The 21,394-nt window shown below is 35.3% G+C and overlaps 1 protein-coding gene across 16 annotated transcripts in view; it reads right to left on the bottom strand.

Annotated features, from left to right (window-relative positions):
- Positions 1-21,394, bottom strand: part of ATG10 (autophagy related 10) — a 427,978-nt gene that overhangs the window by 203,459 nt on the left and 203,125 nt on the right. For 14 of the 16 annotated variants that reach the window (XR_008299455.1, XR_003413818.2, XM_053224540.1 and 11 more), the window contains one exon: positions 1,125-1,208. The exons of the other annotated variants lie outside the window; for them this stretch is intronic. Coding sequence is in view for 12 of the 14 variants with exons in the window: in XM_053224540.1 (XP_053080515.1) it covers positions 1,125-1,208 (84 nt within the window). In the remaining 2 variants the exon portion in view is untranslated. The remainder of the gene's footprint in view (positions 1-1,124; positions 1,209-21,394) is intronic. 16 annotated transcript variants of the gene reach the window in all.

Genomic DNA, 21,394 nt, shown 5'->3' with positions numbered 1-21,394 from the left:
AAACCAATAATTTTACAAATATAGTAGTAATCAATTAAAATCATGAAGATAAAATACACCATTCCCAATATGAACAAAAACATGTCAAATACCCAGGAATATATGTATCATGTCAGGAAAACTCTACAACTTTACTGTAGACCATGAAAAAAATCCCAACAAGTTTTTTATGAAACTTGTAAAATGATTCTAAAATTTATGTTTAAAAAATGCACAGGGTAGTTGATTTTTTTTTAAAAGAACAATGAATGGTATATTTATCAGTTATCAAAATCAACTAAAGGGCACTAGTAATAATTAAAATCTATGTAATTGTGACAGACAAGTAAAATAGATCAAGGATTAGAATATGGAGTGCAGAAGTAGACTCATATGTTGGAATTTAATATATAAGAAAAAAATTGGATCATAGATGGAAGAATGGATGAGTCAATAATAAACATGAAGTCATCTGGTTCACCATTAAATAAAGTAAACCACATTACTATCTCACACAATCTCCAAAATAAATTCCAGATGGATTAAATCTCTAAATATAAAATAATAATAAAAATAACGGTCTAGAGGAAAATATAAGAGAATATTTTCATAATTTGAAGTTAGGGAGGATTTCCTGAGCAAAACAACCCAGAAGCCATAAAGCAAAAGAAGGCAGATTTGTTAAAAATTTAAAACTCCTATATGACAAATGACACTATTAACAAAGTTAAAAGAGAAGTGGCAGTCTAGGAAAAAATATTTGCAATACATATAAGAAATGAAGGATTGATAGTCATAATATATAAGTTACTCCTACAAATCGATATTACAAAGATAAACAACCCTACAGTAAAACAGACAAAGGACATAAACAAAAAATTCCTGGAAGAAATACCAGTGACCAATAAGCATATAAAAATATGCTCAACATCAGTGTAATAAGGAAAATGCAAATTAAATCAATATATCATTTTTTACCTTTTAGAATGAAAAACTTAAAAAGATCAGTAATATCTAATTTTATAGAGTAGGAGATAATGGGGATACTCATATACTTTTTGATAGGAAAATTAATTGCTACAGTATATTTGGAGAGAAATTTTGTCTATGTTTTCATTCATTCAACAAATACTATTAGCACCTACTTCATGCAATATATTGTACTCAGCCTCAGGGTTACAGTAGTGAACAGAAAGTGAACAGGTTCTTTTCCTCATGAAGCTTGCATTCTGGAAAACAGGGAGCAGGGTAGAGGAGATAACAAATAACTAAATATGTAAAGTAGGTGGGATTAAGTGCAATAAAAGTAAATTAGAGTAGGGATGCCTGGGTGTCTCAGTTGGACCACTGACCATCTCTTGATTTCGGCTCAGGTCATGATCTGACGGTTGGGATGGAGCCCCCCGAGGAGTCCTATGTGGGATCAGGCCCCTGCTTGAGATTCTCTCTCTCTCTCTCTCTCTGCCCTTCTCCCTTCCTTGCTTTCTCTCTCTAATAATAAGTAGTAAGGGGGTGCCTGGGTGGCTCAGGCAGTTAAGTGTCTGACTCTTGATTTCGGCTCAGGTCATGATCTCACAATTTGTGAGTTTGAACCCCACGATGGGCTCTGCTCTGATTCATGGAATCTGCTTGGGATTCTCTCTCTCCCTCTCTCTCTGCCTCTCCCCTGCTCCAGTGTTCTCTCTAAATAAATAAATAAATACACTAAAAAATTTTTTTCTGTTAAAAAATAAAAATAATTAAGTAAATAAATAAATTTTAAAAAGGGGTAAGGGGGACTGAGTGATAGGATTAGGAAGATGCTATTTTACATTAGGTAGGCAAGTAGTAGCTCCTCACTGATATGGTGAGCACTGATCTAACAAAATAAGGGAAGAAGTCATAAAGCTATCTAAGAGAAGAACACAACAGACAGTAGGAATGGGAAGTGCCAAGGCCCCATGGTGTAAATGGCAGGGATATTAGTATGGCTGGAGCAGAATGAAAGAGTGGGGGAATGACAGAACTTGAGACTAGGGAATAAAGGGTGTAAGAACTGATTGGACCTTGGAAGTCATGAACAAAGCTTTGGATTTTATTCTAAAACTGAAAGTCATTGGAGGGTTCCGAGCCACAGACTTATATGACCAGACTCACATTCTTACAAGACCACTCTAGCTGCTGTTTAAAGACTAGATTCTAAATGGGCATTAATTAGGAAGCCACTGCAACAAGCCAGGTGAGAAATGATGCAGCCTGGGCTAACGTGGTGCAGTCAAGGTGGTGAGAAGTGGTAGATTATGGATATATTTTGAAGATGGAGTTAGGATTTACTAAAGGACTAAACATGGATGTAAGAGAAAGAGAGGAGTCAAAGGTAACTTCAGGCTCTTCTCCTGAACATTTGGAAGCTAATATTTATTGAGATAGGGAAGTATGTAGAAGAAGAAGAAGGTTGGGGTAGAGAGGGAGAAGCTTTAATAAAAATGAATTAAATGTGCAATACCTTGTACACATTAAAATGGAATGTCAATTAGGTTGCTGGAAATAAAAGCCAGAAGTTCAGGGACATGATAGGCACTAAAAATACAATTTTTAAGAGATATCAGTGAATGTATAGTATTTACAGCCAAGGAGCTGGGTAAGATATCCTAGAGAGGGAGTCTAAATGGAGAAGAAAAGAAGTCCAAAGAATGAGCCCTGGGGCACTCCAGTGTTCAGCTGTTGATAGATGAGAAAGAACCAGCAGAGGAAGCCAAGAAGAAACAGTCTCAAGGTAGAAGTTAACTGACAGGTTTATGTCCCAGATGCTAAGCAAAGAGTATTTCAAGAAGAAAGTGATAATTGTGCTAATTTTGCAGTATCCGTCAAAATGCAAAATGAGCACACTCTCCCATTCAGCAATTCCATTTTGAACTATTAATTCTACAGATATATAAGTATATATAAAAATTGTTCTGCATGGGTATTTATTAAAGTATCATTTGTTATAGCAAATTAAATGCTCATCAATAGGGGACTGTTTAAATTATGGTGTATTGGACCTAATGGTGCAATAGGGGACTGCTTAAATTATCTTGCATTGAACAGGAGAATGAAATGCAATAATTTGAAAAAATGGAAGAAGTAAGTTACTGAGATGGAATGACCTCTGAATATTAAGTTAAAAAACTACCTGAAGAATAATCATATGGAGTAATTGATTCTAGACACAGGGAAAAGAAAACATATATGTGTGTGTTACCTGCAGAATAGGAAGAATAATGTGATGAGAGAAAACATGAGTTCCAAATCACACTTCCTGGGATATAAATTTGGCTTGTCACCTTGGACAAGTTTCTTAACTTTTCTTGGCCTTCCTTCCTCTTTCTATAAAATCCCTCAAGGGGAGGTTATCTAAGGATTAAATGAATTAATATACAAAAAGGATCAGTGTCTGATACATGGCATTCAGTCAATAAGTGTTAGATATGAATAATACCTTAATAATGTACATTATTACATATAATAACCACACATATAAATTCATAGAAAGAGATTTTAAAGTTTACTCTCCACACTGGTTTTCTCCGAAGTTTGGGACTGGGAGTTGGCAGAGAAGGTGAGAAGTGGCCAAAAACACTTTATCATATATATGTTATATTACTTGAACTGTTAATAATAGACTAATGCAAATTTTTACAAAAGTAGATATGCACTCCTTGTGAAAATTTTTAACTTTTTTTCATTTAAAGAGGAAAAAACTAGTAGGAATTTATGAATCTTAATGGCTATTTTTGGTGATTTTCATTCAATAATTTATGGTTCAGCTGACACTAATAAGATAAATCAAAGAATTAGGATAATGTGAAGCAGGCAACTTAACATTTTCTAGTCATTTCCAAGAAATATACACAAACAAAAGATAAACAACAGTGGCAATAAAAATAGAAAAGACAGAGAAAAAGAGCCTGAATAAAATGAAATAAAGGGAAGAGAATGAAATTGAGCACAAATTCATAGACTCTGAGTCTAACCATTCAGGCAAATCAAAAACCCTATCTATCACATTGGAGAGAGGCAGTCACACAGCATCTCTGACACATTTCCAGTGGCATGTATTATTAGTCAGTTATACTCTATATTAACCAAATGTAGTCTTCTGTTGGTCCTACTTATCCCACCTGAAACAACACAGAATTAAGACTCTCTCTTCACCAAGACTGACTTTTGGCTACATATTCTGGCTCCACTACTTTGGATGGGACCAGTCCTGTCCAATGTGAGCAGAGAGGGCATTCCAAACAGCAGGTTGCTACAGTTGCTCCAAATCTAAGGCAAATATAACAAAGATTCTTTCCATTCATTGATACCAACAGATAGAACTGTTAAGACAATGTGGACGTACAACTGCATGACTTCTGATTTTGACTAAGTTCTGCTTGGAGAAAAGACAGGTATTTGCAGGAGGCAAATGTTAGAGTATGCTCTGTGCAGACTCAACCCTTTTATACATAGCTCAAAGTCTTTATTTCATTACCTCTTTCTTTGTCTTCAATACAAACCCTTCACCAGTTCTTCCCCAGACCTTCCCAAGGTGGAGCTCACCACTCCATGTATGGCTCTGCCTCTAATTACTATTTACTACATTTGCATGTGTTTTTTTTCTCATTATAATGTCATTAGCATGCGAGGGAGCCTGGTTGCCAGGGCAACCAGGAGTGGTGAATGCACTGCACAGCCTTTAATGAAAACTTAACCCTACTTCATTTAATTCCCACTGTGTTTTTTGGCTCACTTCACTTTTGTGGTTGCAAGAATGAAAATATCCTGTAGTTACCCCTGCTTATGTAGAGCTGCCCCAAGGTCTGGGGAACTTCATGTGTTCCCCTGAACATACTAACAACACTTTATATTTATCGTAAGTAACCTTGATAGCCTCCTCTGATAACAATAAATTATCATTCTGATCAACACTGCTCACTCAACACAGTCCTTTGAATTTCTTGAACAGTCTATTTTTCTCAGATTAAATAGGTTTTTCAAATTTGATATGATTTTTGCAGTCCTTATTCACCAAACTGCCAGCCCCTGAAAACAGTCTAAATGATTTGGTTGAGATCAAACTCACTACTTCCATAGCATCCTGCCCATCTGGTAACCGTCTCAAAACAAAACAAGAGATTAGTTTGACATGACTTTTTTCAGCCAACCTACAAAGGTATGCTTATCAAAGCTGGGTATAATAATAATAATGATGGTTTCTCAGCTGATCAAATCCACATTTAATTTAAAAACAAAGCAAAACCTCCATTACGACAGGCAAAAATGAGATTATACTCAGTATGAATAATAATCAAATCCTAAAATTGGGTTCAAAAATCCAACTACACACCCATAGGAGCTCTTGCTTATTAACAGTAATGCACACTTTTAAGCCACAAGAGCTAAGATGCCTTCAAGTTCAACAGAAGCCAAAGTGTGACAGGCTGTCATGTACGGATTTCTTGGAACACAGTTTGTCATTGTTATACTTGCAAAGTAAGGTAAAGGACAGCAAGGTCAACAGTATTGTAGCACTGTTTTAAGAAAGCATATCTTGTATGAACCAGCAACTAATGACCATAAAAATCTTTTTTATTTTCTGGTATCGCTGTCTTTTACAATATGAGGAAAGACAGTGGAGCCAATCACTGAAGTAAGGCAGCCTGAGGAGTAAGAAGCCAATAGGAAATGAGCTCTCACTTCTTATGTAGCTGACCTGGAGAAGAGGAATGCTACTGTCCAATGAAACCAGCTGTGATGACAGAAAACTTTCTTGTGCTGTGCAAAATGGTAGGCAGTAGCCACTTAAAGTGTGGCTTGTGCAACTTTAAGGGAACCAAGTTTTTGATCTGAGTTGATTTTACTTATTAATTAAAATTTCAATTTGAATTGCCACACGTAGCTAGTGGCCACCATATTCTAAAGCATAGCTACTTAATAAAATGATGGGGTATTGCAAAGTAAATGTTCTGATGACATCTTAATTTTGGACTATATTCATCAACTTTCCCCCAAACAAGCAACTGAGTCATAATGTTAAGAGGAAGTTCTAGTATAGCATCTGTTGTAGGCCACTTCCTCCACAGGAGAAGGTCCAGGATATGAGAACAGTCTGTGTTGAGGTCAAGGGGGGAAATTTAGGAGGAGAAAGGTAGTTAGATACACTACAGATTTGAGAGGCAGTGTAGCATAGAGACAGGTACAGAGATTCTACAGCCAGACTGCCTGAGTTCATGTACCAGCTCTACCATGAACAGGAGTGACCTTAGCTTCCTCACCTGTAAAATGAGAATCATAATGGTACTATTACCAGCCAGTGTAAAATTAAACTGAATTAATACATAGAAAACACTAAAAATAGAACCTGACACAAAGTAATTACTAGTATTTTTTTCCAAAAAGTAGGTTTCTCCTTCAAAAGTTGACTTGTTTTGATCAATCCCCATGAGTGAGTTATAGAAGGCTAAGAAACCTATTTCTCTACCCAAGCCTTTATTCTTCCACATAATTCAGAGACCACCAGAACAGCTATTTGGCTTTAGTCCAGATGAGTCTGGTTCATCATCTTCTTGCCACCTACCCATCCCACTACTGCTGGTCCTTATTCCCCACCTCAGTAAGACATAGGTGACAGCAGGCTCTCCCCCATCACACTTGCCCAGTTAGTAAATGTATTTCCTGAAATCTTACCCTCTCCCAGTCTTTGCTTTGTACTCTATTCTCCGAAATCATTTAATGACTGATTTTGAGACCTGTCACAGTTAACATTCTTGCCTCAGCTTTCCAGACTGTTACAGCTTTCAGTCCAGTGCTTCCTAACCCTTTCAAATCATGACACACATAAAAATTCATATTTGAACAGTATAATGGAGTAAACTTGATGGGATTTGGTGGTATCTATAAGGAACTCAGTGAAAAAAAATCTTAAATACATTTTCTTTATATTACAAAATTATTAGTCAATCTCCACCCCTACCAGCAGCCCCAAGCTACTTTCCACCTCTACACAGACAAATGATAGAAACTCCTTTCTCATCACTAACTAGAATTTGGATAATTCAAAGCTAAATTGTACTTCAAAATTGTCATCATTCAGTAAATCAAACAACTCTTCCTTTACTTTCATCAACAAGTGTAATGTGAAAATTTCTTAGGATAGCATAAATTGTGAATACAACTGAAATCATACACTTAAATCCATGATGCCGCTTTTCCTTAAGTATGCAAGATGTTGCTCTACTCGTCTTAATGATCGTTCTTTACTATTGAAACCATGCAACAAACTAAACGCCACAAATGAATCGTTTTTAACCCCACGTTTCTGAGGCCAAATTTTTGCACTAACTCCATAAATTTTATCAGCACATGTGGAGACATTATCATGAGATTCTGGCAATATTCTATTAGGTTTATTCACTCAGCTAATGAAGCTATTTTTTCAAGCCAATAACTACTTTTTAACAAATCTTCAAACAAGAAGTGTTTATAGAGCAAGTCTGAATTCTCCTTCTAGCTCATAAACTTTTGACAGAACTCTTCTTTGGACATATACCATCCAGAGTATGAAACAGTGGGAAGCTTATTCCAATCCCATTTCTTCACATGCAGCTAAAAACAGATGTGAATAAAGCAGTTTCAGGTATATTGTATTCTCCATTTAGAATACACCAGACTATGTGAAATTCATATGGAGGCAGACTTTTACAACAGAGCTTCTATGAAAAGAAAATATCGTATTATTTGAAGCTCAGTATTTTCCCAACTTTTGGTGTGCAGCCATTACATCCTCCTGTCCCTGCACTCACTCCATCAGTATACAAACCCAAGCATGTTTCCATAATACCTTATTTGTTTCAAAGTATGAATTCACAACCTTCAATATTTCACCCCCAGTAATTTCTTTTGGTATTTCTTTATAGAGAACTGATATTCTTCCCAGCATTTCTCTTCAGGAATTCTAACTGTTCCAGAATTTGGCAGTTTCTTAACAGGTGTTTATTTTAATAATAATCTGCATTAATAATTTCTTTGTACCATCTGACATATCATCAACATATTTACAAGTGTTACTTGACAGTACCACTGTTTCCATCTCTTTTGCTTTCCTGGCCTCAATTTCTAGACTGACGGGTAAAATGAGGGCTTCTATCCATCCTACGTTGAGGCAGTTGGCTTTAGCTTCGAATGGGGTGATCTTGTAACTGGTTTATTTAGCTTTATCCTAATAAACTGTAAAAGTTTACTGTTCGAACCAATCTCAAAAAGTTTTGGTTTTTTGTATTACTTGTGCAACACTTAAAGATGGTCCAGTCTCTTCCTGCCCGGGATTTTCTGCAGTGAGGTGCCAGTGCAGTTTGCTGTGTACCTTGTCTTTGCAATCATTTTCCTGCCAGTAAGGCATTTAGGCTGAGGGGGGAAAGTTACTAAGCACACATATCCAAGTTTGAGATAATTTTCATTTCATTACCTAACTAGTAACTTCAATTTATTTTTTATGTGAAACTGAAGGCTTTTCCGCTTTAATGAAAAGTTATCCATTAAACTGATATATTTATATCAATAAATATATATTTATAGATATAGATATTGACAGTATCTGTGAAATTTAAATATTTTTCAAATATGAAAAACTAACGTGGCCTATGTAGACTTTTACGACTACATGAAATCTATTTACAGGAATCAGGAAATTTCTGTGTTCATTAAAATTTTTTTAAAACAAATTTAATAAAAGTTCAAACAATTCATCATTGATTTTTGTTTATTCCAAAAATTAAAACTTTGACATATTCACATAACATATATAATATGTAAACTGATGTGGGATTAAAAATATTTTCACAAGGTATTTTATTTTTGAAAGCTAGAAAGCTTTTTAATGAATAAACTTAATTAAATTACATTCAATCATTACTTGATTTTTAAAAAAAATATTTTTTAATTTCTAAAAACAAATAGTAATTACTAAATTCTATCAGGAATGTGACTTTGGCTAACTATTAACACCAAAAGCAAAAACTAAGTAAGTAAATTAATAAATCAAGAAGTAATAAAATCAATGTTTTATTTAGCAACACTCACTATGAGAAAATGGTAATAAAAGTAATAAAAATAATCATATATAAATTCAAAGTCAGCAAAACTATAAAATAATGCCAATGGTGATAAACTAAACTGAAATTAAAATACAAATATTTTACATAGAGTGAGAGACAAAATTTTTAACGACAAAAGCAATCCAAATATCCATCAACAGATGAATGGATAAATAAAACATCATTTCATCATATATACATATATACACACACATACAATGAATTATTATTCAGCCTTAAAAAGGAAAAAAGAATTTGAAATGTACTATAATATGGATGGACCCTGAAGATGTTATGCTAAGTAAAATAAACCAGTTATAAAAGGACAAATACTATGTAATTCCATTTACGTAAGGTACCTAAAGATATCAAAGTCACAGAACAAAGGAAAGGGGTGGTTGTCTAAAGATGGGTGGAAGGGGGAATGAAGAGTTGTTTCATGGGTACAGAGTTTCAGTTTACTAAGATAAAAAGTCCTGGAGAATGATGGTGGTAATGGCTGTATAACAATGTGAAGGTACTTAGTACTATTAAAATGTTTTACTGAATTGAACCACTTAAAGAGGAATTAAGATGGTAAATTTTGTCATGTGTTTTTTACCATAATTTTTTAAAAATTAATTTAAGTGGTTAAAATGGTACATTTTATGTTATATATACATACATATTTAGCATAATTTTAAAAACTGAAAAAAATACTGATGACAAGTATATCATAAATATATAATCAGACATACTGGGATGATTCAAGGTCCAATGTCATGGGTATATGCTATATGACAAGGCTACTACAGAGAACTTGCTGGCCACAGGTGCCACATCTGAAGTTTTTTGGTCCAAAATAACTGCTTAATTTAGGGAGTTTACATATGGAGTCATTTAAATAGCACTCAAATATAATTTCAACTACTATAAATTTCTGAATTGTTATAAAAGACATTGTTAATGAATTATGACCATCAGTATCTTAAGCCCGCTTGTAGCTGTTCAAGTATTCAACTTCCAACTGTCTCCCTGATCAGCCTTTAGTCTCTCTCCCAAGCTCAACATATTATTGGATAATCCAATGGGTAAGTCTCATTTTAGCTCAAATAGGGCTTGGGATCTCTAATTCCTGAAGGCTATCTCAGGATATCTCCCTCCCAGCATCATGGGCATGAACTCATACCTCTAGTGGCTACAAAAAAGCTGCCTTACGAGAAGCAGTATCTGGAACAAGGTGAATTATATGACCTTCTACTCTAAACTTCTATTTCTATGACTTATGAACATTTTTATGACTCAAGGTTATATAATACATAAATCTCAGCTTTATATTCTGATTGCTTGTCCAGGTATCAGCAATGGATAAAATGCACACCAAAGAAGCATCCCTTATCATGATTTTCAGTAGCATTAAAATCAACTGGGTAAAACTGAAAAGTAAATTAAACTTGCTATGGATGCTTTCCCGTTTCTACCACCATTTTGTTGTCAAGGCCCACATATTATCCCATGGTGGTTCAAAGTTCCTAACCCTTCAAAAGTACCACAAAGTATATAACTCAGCTTTCTCTGTTCTTCCCTATCCTCCACCTAAAACTTTGCCCTAATTTTTTAAAATCTCAATTTGGCATTAGCCCACCTCCATTTGGACACAAATCCTGGTCAGGCTTTCTGATTTTCTTATGAGAATGTCAACACCAATTCCCACTCAGTGGTCACTAGAGCATATGAACCTGTCCTTAATGGGGAACACAGAATATCTCCACTTCAGGTTCTACATCCAACCCTTAGCTCATTGACCATTTAATGTCATCAGGCGGTTTGGTTAGGGTACTGAAATTATAAATGATAGCCTTTGATTTTTATTCAAATTTTAATATGTAATGGTATGTAACGGGGCAAAGGAACATAAATCAACATTTGAAAATCTCATCCTAGACCAAATGCTTTTCAAACCATCTGTGGTAAAAGATCAGGAATTTTATTTCCAATCTGTCATAGACATGCTTTTGTGAAAAACACTAAAATGAATTACTAGGAAAAAAAATGAAATAAAAAAATCCAAAACATATAAAATAGAAGTCCCAATTTAGAAGAAGGAGGAGGAGGAGGAAGAGGAGGAGGAAGGTGGGGGAAGGAGAAGAAGAAGGGGAATTATTTTATTCTTTTAGAGCAGTTTTAAATCCACAGCAAATCTGAAAGAAAGGTACAGAGTTTCTCCCATATGCTCCCTGCCCCCACACATGCATAGCGCCCCCCCACTACCAGTTTCAAATTTTAAAAATTATATTTCACAGATATAACATTACTCATTCACATTATTTACAAGCTTCTAAGCACTCATTTTCAATTTCTGCACTTACCTGCCTGCACTGGTACCAATCTAGGACCACACTTTGGAGTAGCATGGCCTCTCACATCCCAACCCAAATACCTACCTCTACCCTATCACCAGAGTAAAAAACAACCCTCTCCATGAAAGAACCGGGAAGACACAGAATGGCATATGCTATGGTTAGTGAAAAAGCCACTGGGGTACATACCCATCTGCCATCTATATATTTCCAATTCATGGAAGCTGATCCTTTTTCATAAGCTATGCACCAATCTAATACATGTTCAAGTTTATGAGAGTAACAGTGTACAGGAGTCTCATACATGCCTTTCACTTGGAAACCTCTTATTTTTTTTAGGGTAATTAAACCCCTATTCTGGTTCTTGAGTATTTACATAATAAAGATCTATTTAAATGCACACGCACTACACCCTCCTGAAGCCAGCAGGAGGTGGACATGAAGATCTGAGACCAAACTTCTCTGTATGTGTGCAAAGCATGTTTCCATTGTGCAATCACTTTACAAATAAGAAATAAGTACTGGGTTTATAAGACTTGGAAGAAAAGGTTTATAGCTTTGACTGTTTTCCATTACTGGAAAATTTACATGCTGAAAAGTAGCAAAAACCAGTGCAAAAGAATAAACAGTGGGTGCACTTCAAGGGCTTGTTTCTTTCAAGGATCAGGAGTAAAACTGGGTTTTATTAGCTGTTTCATTAAGTTTTACTTTGAAGAAAAACAAACAGTGAAGGCATATGTGCAACATCTGATGAAAAAGGATTTTATTCTAAACAGTCTCTGTACAAAACTCATTAATATAACATTAAATGTGAAGACTTGTCTAGCAATTTTAGGATAATTTTACTCATTTTAGTTTATTTATAATTTCTGACACAGTTTATTTAACATACTCTAATCTGTAAATCACCATGTGTACTAAACTAATATATTAAATCTGTCTTTTCAATGACATTTGCAATAAATATCTACAGCAGCTGTTAAAAGCAATTAGTATATGAAGTTTGTTTCAAATTTAACACCTAAAAGTAAGATAATACAGCTGGATATTGATAACTTGGAAAAGTAATGAAAACAGATCAGTTCTTCTTAATCAAACTCCTAATTATAAATACTTGCCTTATACAACAAGATGCTACAAGTATACTTTTTAAGAAACATCTAAATGTATGTGCTATTATAATCCAGTATCTGGAATCTAAGCATCTCATGTATCAATGTATTAAGTAAAAGTAAATATTTTTTCCTCAGAGTAAATTTGGTGGTAATTTATTCCTCAGAGTAAACATGGTGGATATTCATCATATTCCCACTGGAAGAATTTACTCAATCGCTATTTTTCCTTCTCAAGACTAAATGTTAAGAAGCAACTAAAGTTTGTTAGTAGGAAAAAAATACATATATCCTAGTTCCATTGTGGGGGTTATATAATAGTGTGAACCTCTGGTATGGAGAAGATTAAACTTCAGCTTCAAACTAAGTGAATGAATTAAATATTAAACTACAGGTTAGGAGTTAAGATCATAATCTTTGGAAGCAGACACACCTTGGTTCCAATCGTGACCCTGCCTCCTACATAAAAGACTATGTTAACACTGGCTGGACAAGTCACTTAAATTCTCTAAGCCTACACATCTCATCTGAAGTAGAAACAATAATAGCTAACTCATAGGGATATTGTGAGGATTAAATGAAATCAAGTATATGTAAATAACAGGACGGTGATGATGCTATGAAAAAGGACTTTTCTTTTTAAAAAAATTATTACTCATTTTAATCAAAGTAATATAACACACTGTGTTAAAAGTCAAACAGCACTAAAATGCATCCATAACACAAAAATCATCAGTGTCTTTCTTAGCCCCCCCCCCCCCCCCCCACACACACACACACTGTGGTCAGTCGACCCAGAGGCAACGGCAACTTTCCTTGTTATATCTTCTGGCATCCAAATTCCATACATTTTATGTATACAGCTTTCTGCTGATAAATCAAATTTAGATAATATCTGTTGACTTATTATGTAGACTATATATATTCAAATCCAGGGTAACCCTCAGACTAAACAACCATAATCATTAAAAAAAGATTTCTGTTAACTTATACATTGGAAAGAACATATAGAAGAAACAGTCTGTATCTTAGGAGCCTATGTAGTCCAAATCAATTGTATCCTGTGATTAAAAGGTCTCTACTCCTCAGAGTACAGATATGAAAAATTTTCCCCCATAAATGCTCATAACTCTCTTGTGTGGAATCTCCTCTCACATCTGGTAAGTGTAGCAGACTGACTGCATTAATGACCCCAATTTTTCAAGGCTCCCTATATTCTAACCCTTTGGTAGTGCTTTCTCACAATGACTCTGAGCTTGGCTCCCCAAGGAAAGTTTAATTAGAGGTCTTAAAGAGAGCTTGAGTGTTTCTTTTTTCTGTGTTTGGACCCTTACCACCACCATGAGAACAAGAACAGGCTACTAGCCTGCTAGAACATAGAACCAAGTTGAATCATCCCAACTGAGGCCATCTTAGACAAGCCAGCTCCCAGCCAACCCTCAGCTGAGTGTAGATACATACACAAGCCCTGCAGACATCAACTAAGCCTGTCACAGAATCGCAGAATGGTCTAGCTAATTATAAGCTTCTCAGAGATAATAAATGGTTGTTTTAAACCACTAAGTTTTGTAATGATTTATTATGCATCAAATACCTAACGGATATATCAAGGATCCTTAAACAACAACTTGGTGCCACACCATAACTTCTTAGGTGCTTTCAGTTATTAGAACTGTATCTTTCAGATAATCAGAACTCAAACTTATTATTATTTTTATGATTTTGAAGACTTCAGACTCAAAATCTATTTGAAGCTCTTTTCTCTCTAGTTCAATTCACACTCTCTGCAGCTTGGAATGTAAAAGTGAAGCAGAGTCTTGCTTAGAGGAACCTGTTGTCCCTCACTACTTCTTCCAGGAGCCCATGGCTTAAGAACTGGAAGTAGGAAGGACTGTCATCCCCTGGCTTAAGTAGATGGAGTCACAGTACCTTCTTTGTTATTTGCTCTTGCTTCTCTAGCTGATACTGACCTTGTATATGACAGGCAAGCAGCTGCTAGCTCCCTCAGAGGGTGACTGTATGGGCTCTTCAGAAGACCCTGCAGAGAAACCACCTCCTGGACACTTACCTAATATGGGCAATGACCTTGTACCCTCTACCACTGCAAAGGTCCTTTTACTTCCTGGCTTGAGGAGGACAATAGGAAAACAGGCCAAACCTAGCTACTCTCTGAAGTGACTATATTAAATAGATTAAATAGTGTCCTCCACCTTTGTAGTATCATCCTCAACTCTATTTAGCACTGTTCTAACAGAAAACGGAAGACTAGTCAGTCCATAGCTAAGCAAATGCTCAATGAGACAATGAAATGACCTTCCTCTTGACTTGAAGGCATCCCGTACTCTTTATAAGCAGTTCCTTGGACAAGGAAACGAGGGGAGGGGATTGTTTCTCATTACAGACTCTGCATTTCTCCTCTGCTAAATCTTATTCTCATGCTGGGATGGGGTTCTTCAGGAATGGTCTCTGAGAACAGTCTCTACAGGCAGCATTCTGGTCCCAGTGGCTAGTAGATTATTCATAACAATCCAAATACAGAAAATTAGTTACTCAGGGTATTTTGTCTTCAGCTTAGGGCCTTAGCTGCAATTCTGGAACAAGATAAAAAGGTCCCACTCAACATACTGTTACACGGTTATTTTTAAATCTAAAGTATGCATTAAATTCCACTATACTGCATATCATTATAGAAAAATTCCATTTTTACAGAAATGCCAGTTTTATTAAAAAGACTGCCCTGAAGAGGTTATTTGAATGATACTTATTAACTTTTTATGTAAATTTTATGGTGTTTTCATGGATCCTAATTCACCAATTAAGGGATAAAAGAACATTGGCATTTTTAAAAATTTCTCATAATTTTTCAAATAACTTTTCATCTAATTAAGTTCTTCAGAGAAATTGTGAATTTTTATTTTTTATAGAAAACCAGATATTCAACCATTAATTTAACATTATTTGTTTGTGTACCTACTTTATATTTGGTGATATCCTAGTGGCATTGGGCATATTAGCAAACAAAACAAAGATCTCTGTCCTCATAGACTAAGCCGGGAAAGAGAGACTTTAAACAATAAACATAATAAAAAAGTAAATTACAGAGCATGTTAGAAGGTAAATAGTGTGAGAAAAAGAAAACAGCAGAATAAGGGAAGTCAAGAGTGAGGGTGGCAGGTAGGGGCCCAAGTGTCTCAACATGTTGAAAATATGGTCAGAAAGGCTTTATTAAGAAGATGAAAAGTGAGCGAACACATGAAGGATGGGAGGGATGGCAAGAGGACGGTGGTCAGCCATATCTGGAAGAGGACTGGTCTAGACAGAGGGGCCAGCCAATTTAGAGGCCCCAGGCAGGAGTTCCTGTCTAGTGTTTCTCTAGTGTGTCTGAGGAACAGCAAGGAAGTCAGTGTGCCTGGATAGTTGTGAATGAAAGAAGGGAATTAGGAGGGGAAGCTAGAAGAGTAAGAAGTGAGGAAGGAGCATATCACACAGTTTACAGTGTATTATAAATGTTTTGGCTTTTACTTAGAGTTGAGAAGTGACACAGTATGACTCGCATTTTAAAAGGGTTACACCATAGAAAGGCAATGGTGGAAGCAGGCAGATAGTTAGGAAGGTAACCCTAGCAAGAGTAAATGGTTGTTTATAGCAGAGTGGTAGCAGAGGAGATGATGAGAAATGGTCTGATCCTAGATATTATGAAGGTGGAGGCAACAGAATGACCTAATGGATTGGACACAGGGTATGAGAGAAATAGAGAAATTAATGTAAACTCCAGTAGCTTGAACAACTGGAAAAAATGGGGTTGCCATCAATTGAGAGAAGGTCAGTTTGGGTGGTACTAGGTAAGTTTGGGAGGAAGAAGACTCAGAGTTTAATTCTGGACATGTTGACTTCAGGATCTGAGAGGAGACATTCAAGCAGAAATGTCAAATAAGAAGTTGCCCTTATGGGGCGTCTGGGTGGCTCAGGAGGTTGAGCATCTGACTTTGGCTCAGGTCATGATCTCACAGTCCATGAGTTCGAGCCCCGTGTCGGAGTCTGTGCTGACAGCTCAGAGCCTGGAGCCTCCTTCAGATTCTGGGTCTCCCTGTCTTTCTGCCCCTGCCCCCCATCTCTCTCTCTCAAAAATAAATAAACATTTAAAAAGTTAAAAAAAAGAAGTTGGCCTTATGAATCGAGAATTCAAGAGGGAAGTGTGGGCAGGGAATATACATTGGGGAGTAACTAGCATTTGATGCAATTTAAAATGATGACATTCAGGTTCATAGACAGCACAGTCACTAATATTATGAGGCTGTAAAAAAGGAGACTGAAAAAGAGTGAAGAGTAATATAGGAGGTATGCACAAAAGTGAGAACACCAAATGAAGAAAGTATATCAAGAACACAATGATAAATCCTGTTAACAGCTACTAAAAAATTAAATAATTTACCAATGAGCTTGGAAGTAATGAACTAAGAGTTCACTGACATCATTACATAATAACATTGTATCCAATGGTTCATTCCACTAAAAAGGAGTTTTGCTATTTAATGAAAATTCTTCTCAAACAAATAGGTTTTTAAACACTACTCAATGACCCACTTATTTCAAATAATTCATTTTACAATGAAATGAAATACAATGACATATATATATATATATATATATATATATATATATATATATATATAAACCTGGCCAAACTCCTTGCAATTTATAACATTTTAACTCAATTAAACAAATGCATATGGAGTATTTACTATGCTAATCACCAAGGATATAGAAGCGAGGATATAAAAACAAACTCCTGGCAGTCAAGCTTTCAGACTACTATTGGGGAATCAGGCAAGTAAGTATACAGATAATCACCACACAGAATTGTGCATCAATTATACGGAAATACAGAGAAGGGGGAATCTAAGTCAAACTTAGGGGTGACAGGTGCCTATCTCAAGAAGGTGATGCTTAAATTTAATCTCAAAAAAATATGTAGCAACTATGTACAAAAGTCACAAAAAAGGTATCAACTAATAAACATATGAAAATATGTTCAAATAAACTAGCTTTTAGGAAAATGCAAATTAAAGTTACCATGTGGCCTCCGGAGGAAGGACTTCAAATACTCTTCCCCAAAAAAATGACTTTGAAACTGTTCAAAATTGCTAAAACCAACCATTTCAGGAATCTGGCAATTAACCAAACTTAAATAACATATTAAGAGGTACTTATTCATGAAACACTTGTTGAAATTCGTTCACGAACGGTAGAAATCTGTGGCACTCCTGCTTGTGGCTACTGCCATCCCTTCCTAGTAGTGGTCAGGGTGAGCGTTCTCCCTGGACCACAGCTAGGATAGCTTTAAGGACAGAGAGGCTCAACTGATCCAGAGCCGAAGGTGAAAGAAAATATGCCATTCAGCGGTGTCTCCACTGAAAAAGCCCTCCCACCAGTAAGACTGAGGTAGCCATCCCATTTAGGACAAGCAACCAACCAGCAACATAATGAGAAAGGTAACAGAATGATCCTGGTAATAAGAGACCCACAGAGGGACCTGAACTCTGCAAACAACCTTCTGTCTTCCACCCACATGCCTTAAGGAAACCAAGCTGTCTTCATGTCCTGAGCTGATGGTGAGGCTGCACACATGCACAGAGGACACAGGAGAAATTAAACTTTGTGTAAAATCTATTGCTTAGAAAAAGATAGCTGCTATATGGAAGTATGGAACTGTAGTGGTCTAACACCCCAGGGTCTTGCTCCAGTTCTAGCTCAAACTTGGGCATATCAATTGCTTTCTTGGTTCTGAAGTCTATCATTTATTCAAGTTGGATACAAAATGAAGAAAATAAGACTGCCCCATATACTTACAAGAATGCCAAAAGCATAAAAAGAATGCTGCAAAACAAGAATACATTTGATTGCTGCTATAACACACAATTTGTTCTGGAAATTGTAACTAATAATATGACCAAAATAAAGCCATAATAAATATTGGAAAAGAAACGATATTTTCACTATGTCAGATGACCTGAAAGCACCATATAATTATTTTTAAAAGTACTAGAAGTAGGGGGTCCCTGGATGGCTCAGTCGGTTGAGTGTCTGAATTCGGCTCAGGTCATAATCTCACAGTCATGAGTTCGAGCCCTGCATCAGGCTCACTGCTAGCAGTGTAGAGCCCACTTCCTCTTCTATATCCCCCTCTCTCCCTGCCCCTCCCATGTGCTCACCCACTCTCTCTCTCTCTCTCTCAAAAATAAACAAACATTTTTTAAAAAATAAAAGTATTAGAAGTAGAAGACAGTTCATTTAGGTAACCAATTCCAGAAGATACCTAGTAATATCAATCTTTAAAGTGAAAACTTACTGTTTTCCTAAAAGGTAAGACAATGTTACAGATATGTAAGTTCACTCCAAATTTATAAACTTAAAAGAACACTCATTAAAATCCCAAATGGGAAATATACATATGAGGGAAATTCACCGAAACAATCACAACTGTACTAGGGTAGTATGATTTTTTATTATTTCTTTCTCTATATTTTTACAAACATCCGTGATCATAATAATATTGTCTGTAGTTGAAGGCCTTTTCCAAGGCTTTGGAAATAAGCATTTTTCAAATTGAAACATGAAATTAACTCATAATAGGTCAGAGTACAGATATCTAAAAAGACAGAATGTCTCCTCAGCCAACAAGATTTGACTATAATCCTATGACAACCAAAAGAGACTGGTCAATCATTACAACTTAAAAAAAAAAAAAAATGAAATCAGTGAAGGAAACGTCAGCAGTGTCATTACACTGTTCAAGAGAAAGATTCTTACTCTACAAACCTGAAATTACAACTTGTCCTCAATGCTCTTGCAGAGCAACATGTGTGCCACTCTTAGATTATGCCATTAAATATCTCACTTATACAACTACACATGAGAATTTGTACTCATTCTGTGCTCATACAATTGTGATTGGCCCACCCACAAAACAGAAATGAATCGTCATGATGACAGGAGCAGTCTAGTTCACTTGATAATTCTATTTATTATAAATTAATAAATTAGATTCTAATCTATATATGTTTTGAACCTCAGGGTAAGATTCTGGGCTTTATAAACTAAATACTGTAAAGATAACTCTCCACAAGGATTTTTGAAATACAGCCTGACACCCTGCCCAGTGAGCCCAAACATCACTGTTAGCTGAGAATGTACTTTAAATTGTTAAGTGTGCATAATTACTATCACAATTTAAATTTTAATTTATAAATTTGTAAAGTATTATAGTTTTCCTTTCTCTGACACTCTTGATAATCTTTAAAAATGATGCTCAAAAATATTTAATTCATAAGTGATACAACCTGTTCTTCTTGAAATGATTGCTTAAGATTTGCATATGCTTAAGTGACAAATCATATCATAACACACAATAAATTATGAATGAAAAATCTAGTATAACTGACTATGATTCAATGTTTATTACAAAAACACAGCATGCTGCTCCAAGTGCATTTTTCTCCTAATTGTCAAAGATAAACTTAAAAAAAAAATAAAAATCTACTTTAGTCTAATCAAGAGACTACACCAATACAATATATTTAATCTTTATCTAGTGACATTCAGGCCCATAAACAATATTTCATTAATGTATACTGGATGGCTTAAGTAAATATAGCATTACACCAATTTAATAGAAGTAATATGCTCATAACTTCCCTAAAAAACAAGTATTAATACAGGGATATATATATATATTTTTAAATAAGCTGGAGAAAAAGAAGAAAAGTTAAGCAAAAATTAAGTATTTCAAACCAGCAAATGTATTTTTTACTGACATAAAGCAACATATCTAAGAAACCAGTGAAAAATGTCTTTTAGTAAACATTAAAATTGTCATTTAACTTTAGCAAAGAATCGATCGAAGCATATTCTGTACACAGAGATTAAAAAAGTAGGTATTTAATATTTCACTTTTGAAATAAAAATAATTACTTCCAGCAACTCAATGTATAAATATCACAAAAGTGAATGGGTAAGCAAAGTAACAGTAATTAAGATACTAATTCCATTATTTACTCTCTAATTTGATTATGTTTCTGATAGAAATATCTAGTTGAGCTTATATATTATCAGCAAATTTGAGACATAGTGAAGAACTAGTCTTGTCAAATATACATGGAAAGCATTTTTAATCTCTCTTTTTTTTTTAAGTTTATTTATTTATTTTGAGAGAGAGAGAGAGCACAAGTTGGGTAGGAGCAGAGAGAGAGAGGAGGGAGAATCCCAAGCAGGTTCTGCACTGTCAACACAGAGCCCAATCCAGGGCTTGAATTTACAAACCATGAGATCATGACCAGAGCTGAAACCAGATTCTTAATCGACTGAGCCACCCAGGTGCCCCTAATCCTCTTTAATAATGATGCACCTCAGAAATAATAGAAGTGAAATCTCTTTAACAGAACGAGGCTCTGCAATTCAAGATTTCATCATCTAATAGAAATTCACTCCCAATTGTCTGTTTAGCTCTCCACTTCATAAAAGTCTAAATCAAAATTTGTAGAAATAATGGATAAACTTGGAAGACATTATGCTAAGTGAGAGAAGCCAGTCACTAAAAGACAAATACTGTATGATTCCAAATTCACAGTAGCCAAATTCACAGAGATATAAAGTAGAAGAGAAAGTATTCCAGAGGCTGAGGGAAGGGGGCAATAGGAAATTAGTATTTAATGGGTACAAAGTTTCAATTTTGCAATATGAAGAGTTCTGGAACTTAGTTGCAAAACAAGATGAATGTACTTTACTGAGCTGTAGCCTTCAAAATGGTTAAGATGGTATATTTTATATATATTATGTACTTCATAATTTTAAAAATAAATTTCAAAAT

Source organism: Acinonyx jubatus, chromosome A1, assembly GCF_027475565.1.
Source record: "Acinonyx jubatus isolate Ajub_Pintada_27869175 chromosome A1, VMU_Ajub_asm_v1.0, whole genome shotgun sequence".
NCBI lineage: Eukaryota > Metazoa > Chordata > Mammalia > Carnivora > Felidae > Acinonyx > Acinonyx jubatus.
Note: the sequence above shows the minus strand (reverse complement) of the source record. Positions and strands in the feature narration are given on the sequence as shown.